The 6692-nt window shown below is 39.8% G+C and overlaps 1 protein-coding gene and 1 non-coding gene across 2 annotated transcripts; one reads left to right on the top strand and one right to left on the bottom strand.

The window, feature by feature from the left end:
• Positions 1–2538: 2538 nt before the first annotated feature.
• Positions 2539–2644, bottom strand: LOC132055007 (small nucleolar RNA R71). The gene has a single exon (XR_009414475.1). It is a non-coding gene; the product is annotated as a small nucleolar RNA R71 (small nucleolar RNA).
• A 1225-nt stretch (positions 2645–3869) lies between these two features.
• LOC132054319 (uncharacterized) lies at positions 3870–6100 on the top strand. The gene is made up of 3 exons (XM_059446361.1): positions 3870–4997; positions 5468–5620; positions 5759–6100. Exons 1-3 carry the CDS (start codon positions 3870–3872, stop codon positions 6098–6100), a joined length of 1623 nt encoding a protein of 540 aa, XP_059302344.1.
• The last annotated feature ends 592 nt before the right edge of the window (positions 6101–6692 follow it).

Here is a 6692-nt window from a genome sequence, read left to right as displayed (position 1 = left end):
ATTTTGACAAACTTATTTTCTTCTCTTGCTTGTCACGAATCTTGTAAAACTCTCCATACATGATATTTATCATTAATCATACTTGATAATGGTCATGTCCTTAGGTTTCACGGCTTTCCTTCCCGGTTACGACTTATGAGATCGTAATTCATCCTTTACTTCATTGTTACGAACTTCCCAAGGCTTGTACCTTCCAAAACTTCATGGAATGTCTCTGATACTCATTAAAATGGTGAAGTACGTGGCATGCTCATGCTCTGAGAATGCGAGGTGTAACATTTATCATCAATTCCGGTGTTTTCGCCATCAAAATCATCGGAGTCAAGGTGAGGAGTTGGAGGTAATGCTGTAGAGGCTTTTAGCTCGAGCATACGGGTTTCTTCTATTTTGCCCTCAAAGTTATCAATTCCTTGCTCGGCATGCTCAAGAGTATCCCTTTGGACTTGCCAAGTGGTATACTCAGCATGAAGAATGACCCGGGATTGTTGAGCTTTAACATAGGCAGGAGCCTCATCCTATTACAGCAAAACCTCATCACGTTCAGCTTGGAGAACATTAATCTCTTTGACCCATATATCCCGTTCAGCTTGCAGCCTTTGAATCTTTAGAGATAGTTGATGGTTTTTCTCTTTCCATAAAGCAAGTTGATGGCTATTGATGTGCCGTGAAATTACGGCACAATTGATGCCTTTTGACAAGAAGTTTTACTTCTTTTTAAGCAAGAAAGTGTCGTTTTGATGTGTTTTTATTGTTTTTCCGGTAATTGACGCTTTGAAGGACAAGAACACTGAAATTGCATGAACTGGAACCAAGTGAAGGAATTACGGACCGTATTCCTGGTCGTATTTAAGAAGCTATTGGAAACAGAAAGTTGAAGTTGGAGAAGCTGAGTTACGGACAAGCAATACGGACCGTATTTTACTATACATGTTGTATCCCTGCTCATATTTAGTGGATGAAAAAAGCAAGGCAGAAAGTCAAGCTTGGATGATGATAAGATACAACCAAGTTTTACGGATCGTATATTTATATACGGGCCGTATCCTGTGTTCGTAATTCGAAGTGAAGCAACGAAGACGTAGTGATTGTATAACTATATACGGTATGTATTTAATTACACGGACCGTATTTGATGCCGTCAGGGGCAAATTTGGTTAGTTGTAATTTTGTATTTTTTTGAGACCTTATAAATAGTTTCTTGTAGGGTTTTATTCATTATCAGTTTTAGACTTTATTCTCATAGCATTGAATACTCTTGGTTGTTGAAGCTTTTGAGGACAAGATTTATCTTTTCCATATTACTTTTCATCAATTGTAAGCATCAATCACTTCTACAAACCTTTATTTTGCAATTAATGCCATGAGTAGCTAATTTCTCTACTAAGTTGTGAACCCAAGGATGGGTGTTATGTGAATGGGTTTTTACTATTGATATATGCATAATGGATTGTTAGGGTTTATTTATTTTTCGTTCGTAATTCATAATTGATGGTTGCAAACATTAATTTAAGCCATAAACTTTGCTTTACTTGGGAAAGTGAGTAGGTTTGGGAGGGATAAATAACAAGAACTCGAGGTGTTAACCCTCGTTTAATAAATTCTCTTAGGAATAAGATGAGTTTACTTGGCACATATTAATCATTTTTCATATACACTCTTTTATATTTGGGAATATCATTAAGAGAAATACTTTCAAACTATTGGGAAATACTAGGGAGTCAAGTAGAGATTAAGTGCATTCATACAACAGTCCATTAGAAGTATATCATATTAAGACCCAGAGCATTACACTTCATCTAAAGGGGATGCAACCTTGGTTTTCTTTTATCCATTTATTACAACTAAAGGTAATTAGTTAGCAATTAGTTAGTAAACAACCAATCTTCTACAAACTCAACGGATACGAAACTAGACCGCAAGAAAGTACTCTACGACTTTAGTAACCTTTTCACACCATATTTCCTATGGGATTTGACCCTAACTTAGTTGGGTTACTATATTTGACATCGTTCACTTTATTTAGCAAATAAAGTCTTTTTCTATTCCATCACACCTTGTTTGCTATTTACTCAGGAACCAGGTGATCATGAACAACAGCGGAGGACGTAGAGCATGTGGTAATAGGGGTTTGCAAGCGCAAGACCCACCAGTGGAAGTTGAGGTTGAGAATTTCTTTGCGGATATGCTAGATGCTGTGAAATATGCATACATTGTTCCACCTAGGGTGAATGCTGCAAACTGCAAGATTGACTCCACTATCTACCAACTGCTCAAACTTTAGGGATATCTTCAAAACTCTACCAATGATGACTACCAATAATGACCCTCATCAACATTTAAAGAATTTCGTGGGTGTGTGTGCCCAACATATGCATAATGCTTTTACAGATGATGCTATTTGGCTAAGAGTTTTCAAATACTCTTTAGCCGGTGAAGCAAGAGTTTGGTTTGAGAAGCTTCCCCGTAACACTATTCATACGTGGGGAGAGCTGGTTGCTGTTTTTCTCAAGAAGTGGTTTCCACCAAGCAAGAAAGCTGAAATTCATGACAAGATATATGATTTCAAATAGCTTTCGTGGGAACAACTATTTGAAGCTTGGGAGAGATTCAAGAAATATTTGCAGAAGTCTCCAAATCATGGTTTTCCAGAACATATATTGATGGAGAAGTTCTATAGAGGGCTAGATCTATTGACGCAAGCAGTGGTGAACAATGCAGCTGGTGGGTGTTTTATGGACAAGACATATGCCCAAATCACTCAGTTGCTTGATAAGCTTACCACTCAAAATCAAGCATGGCATTTGGGTGGTACTGACAGTGTAGCCTATGGAGCTCCAATAATCCATAGTATTATGAAGGGTAATCAAGAGACTCAGTAGACTCTAGCTTAGATAGTAACCAATATTTCTTTGCTGACAAAGAGACTTGATGAAAGGGAAGCGGAGAAAGTTAATGTTATTGAAGAAGTTTCGTGAATGCCCAAGGGAATGTACCAAGCTCAAGATGGTCCACATCAAGAGGGGCCTCCTATGCAGTATGAAGATGCTAAATATGTCAATAACTCTAAAGGGGGTTACCAAAGGAAGAACTACCAAGGAGGCTATCAGAATCAGAATCATAATCAATGGAGACCTCAACAGGGAAAAGATAATTATAATAACAACAATGGTGGATCAAACCAAGGGAACTACAGCAACAACAATAATTTTAGAAATAGGAGTTCAAATCCCTATATTCCACCAAAAGGTCATTCGAATAAGCAAGGGAGTTTTAAGTTGGAGAGCATGCTTGAGAAGGTGCTAGTCAACCAAGACAAAGCAGATAGAACATTGAGAGGCTGACTGAAACTGTGGGATCTCACACTGCTTCCATTCAAAAGCTCGAGTCGCAGATGCGAGATATTTCCAAAGAACAACACCCTCCACAGAAGGGAGGACTTCCTAGTGACACTATTCCAAATCCGAAGAGTGGTGGAGGTAATTCTTATGAGAGGTGTGCTGCTATTAGCACTCGGAGTGGGAAACTACTTCAAAGTGCAGAGAAGAAAGTGATTAATCTCGAGCCAGTAGCTGAAGAAAAAAAAGGCACAATCTGATGTGCCAACAATTGTTGATGAGGTCCAGACAGAGGTTCCTATTGCTAAGAAGGTTGCTGATATTCCAAAATATTCTAAAAAGAATGAAGGCGGTAGTCACACTAGCAAAGCAACAGTTAAAGGGGTGCTTCGCCCTTTGACCCAACTATTTAAATCTACACCTCCCTTTCGACAGAGGTTGGTGAAGAAGACTGAGGATGCTAAGTGTCAGAGGTTCTATGATTAGTTGGAGCAGCTATCGATAAATATTATTTTTCTTGATGCCTTCCAAGAGATGTCGGGTTTTGCAAAATATTTGAAGGAGCTGTTGATAAAGAAGAGACTGATCAAGCACGACACTGTGTGTTTGACTCATCGTGTTAGTTCTATCATATCTACAACCAGTGTTCAGAAGAAAGAAGATCCAGGGGCCTTTACTATTCCATGTTCTGTTGGTCACCATGATTTTGCTCGTGCTTTATGTGATAATAGGGCTAGCATTAGCCTCATGTCGCTTGCTATCTATAAGCAATCGAGGTTGGGAATACCCAGGCCTACCACCATGCGACTACAGATGGCTGATAGATCTATAAAGAGGCCAGTTGGGGTTGTTGATGATGTGCTTGTTCGGGTTGGCGAATTCCTTCTGCCGGCAGATTTCATAATTCTTGATTGTTCTGTTGATCGAGATATCCCTATTATTCTAGGGAGACCTTTCCTTGCCACGGGAAGGGCTCTTATGGATTCAGAGAAGAACGAGATCAAGTTTCGTGTTAATGATGAAGAGGTGACTTTTCAGGCTAGCAAGGGAATGAAGCTATCGAGTGCTTACGAAAGCATTTTGGTTATTGATGCTATTGATGTGATAGATGAGGCTATTGAATTTAAAATAGAAGAAGAATGTTTGGGTGAGGCTCTAGCATCTATATTGGTGAACCTCGATTGTAATGATATGGAAGGTTACGTGGAGACTGTTAATTCTCTTGTTGGGTTGGGTTCCTACTCTTACCAACCAAAGAAGCAAGATCTTGATCTTGAGAACAGAAAGACTCCTCCAGCAAAGCCATCTATTATAGAGCCACCTAAGCTTGAGCTTAAGCAGTTTCCTTCACATCTAAGGTATGAGTTTCTGGGTCCGGATAATACTTTGCCAGTGATTGTGTCTGCATTATTGAATAATGAGCAAATGAAGAAGTTGTTAGAGATTATGAGAGAGTATAGACGTGCAATTGGGTGGACCATTGCTGACATTCGGGGTATTCCTGCTGTTGTTTGTGAGCACAAAATTCAACTCGAGAAGGATAGGACACCGAGCGTTGAACATCGGTGGAGATTGAATCCACCCATGCAAGAGGTGGTCAAGAAAGAGATCATCAAGTGGTTAGATGTTGGAGTTGTTTATCCTATTGCAGATAGTAAATGGGTGAGCCCGATTCAATATGTTTCGAAGAAGGGGGTATCACAGTGGTACCTAATACTAAGTACGAGTTGATTCCAACTAGAAATGTTACCGGGTGGCGTGTCTGTATGGATTATCGAAACCTAAATTTTGTAACTTGCAAGGACCATTTTCCCATGCCTTTTATTGATCAGATGCTTGATCGGCTGGCGGGAAGGTCAGACTATTGCTTCCTAGATGGGTATTCTGGCTATAACCAAATTAATATTGCTCTTGAAGACTAGGAGAAGACTACTTTCACTTTTCCTTATGGGACATTTGCTTTTAGCAGGATGCCGTTTGGTCTTTGTAATGCACCGACTACGTTTCAGCGGTGAATGAAATTTATTTTCTCAGATATGGTTGAGGACTTCTTGGAGGTCTTCATGGATGATTTTTTTAGTTATGGGTGATTCGTTTGATGAATGTCTTGACCACTTGATCGAGTGCTGAAGAGATGTGAGGACCCTAATCTTGTGCTTAAATGGGAGAAGTGCCATTTTATGGTGAAGGAAGGGATCGTCCTCGATCACAAAATCTCTAAGAAAGGGATTGAGGTTGATCAAGCTAAAATAGATGTCATTGCCAAGCTTCCTCCACCCATCTCTGTGAAAGGAGTCCAAAGTTTTTTGGGGCATGCCGATTTCTATTGGCACTTTATTAAGGATTTCTCCAAGATTACTAACCCCATGTGCAAGCTTCTTGAAAAAGAGGATAAGTTTGATTTTGATGAAAAATGCCACAAGGCGTTTGATGAGTTGAAGGAGCGTCTTACTTTTGATCCTATTATTGTTTCACCAGATTGGTCACTACCATTCGAGCTGATGTGTGATGCGAGTGGTTTTGTAGTTGGTGCAGTGTTTGGTCAAAGGAATAATAAGATCGTGCACCCAATTTACTATGCCAGCAAAATACTCAATGCGGCGCAGATGAATTATACTATTACTGAGCAAGAGTTGCTTGCTATAGTCTTTGCATTCGAGAAATTCAGGGCCTATCTTTTGGGGTCCAAAGTGGTTGTATACACTGATCATGCAACATTGAGGTATTTGATGGTTAAAAAAAATGCAAAACCACGATTGATTTGATGTGTCCTCTTGTTGTAATAATTTGACTTCGAGATGAAAGATTGCAAAGGGTCTGAAAATCAGGTTGCAGATCATCTCTCACGGCTTGAAGAAGCTGGGAGACCATCAGAGGAGCTTGATATATATGATGCATTCCCAGATGAGAGAGTTCTAGCGGTGTCGTCTGAGGTGGCACCATGGTATGCATATATCACCAACTTTTTGGTGACGGGTCTTATTCCAGATGAAATCAAGACATATCAGAAGAAGTTCTTAAGGGACTTTCGTCAGTACTATTGGGATCACCCATACTTGTTCCGGATATACACTGACAATATCATTCGGTGTTGTGTTCCCGAGTCGGAAGTAATGGATATTTCGAAGGCCTGCCATGACACTTCTATCGGGGGTCATCATAGTGGAAATCAGACTGCAACTAAAATGCTCGAGTGTGGGTATTACTGGCCAACACTTTATCGTGATGCAAACTTGATGGTGAAATCATGTGATCAATGTCAATGTCAAGGTGCGATTGCTAAGAGGCATGAGATGCCTATGAATTTCGTGATGGAAGTTGAACTCTTTGATGTTTGGGTTATTGACTTCATAGGAC

This window comes from Lycium ferocissimum, chromosome 4 (assembly GCF_029784015.1).
Source record: "Lycium ferocissimum isolate CSIRO_LF1 chromosome 4, AGI_CSIRO_Lferr_CH_V1, whole genome shotgun sequence".
In the NCBI taxonomy this organism is placed as follows: Eukaryota; Viridiplantae; Streptophyta; class Magnoliopsida; order Solanales; family Solanaceae; genus Lycium; species Lycium ferocissimum.
The sequence above is the reverse complement of the archived record's forward strand: the minus strand, read 5'-3'. Positions and strand labels throughout refer to the sequence as shown.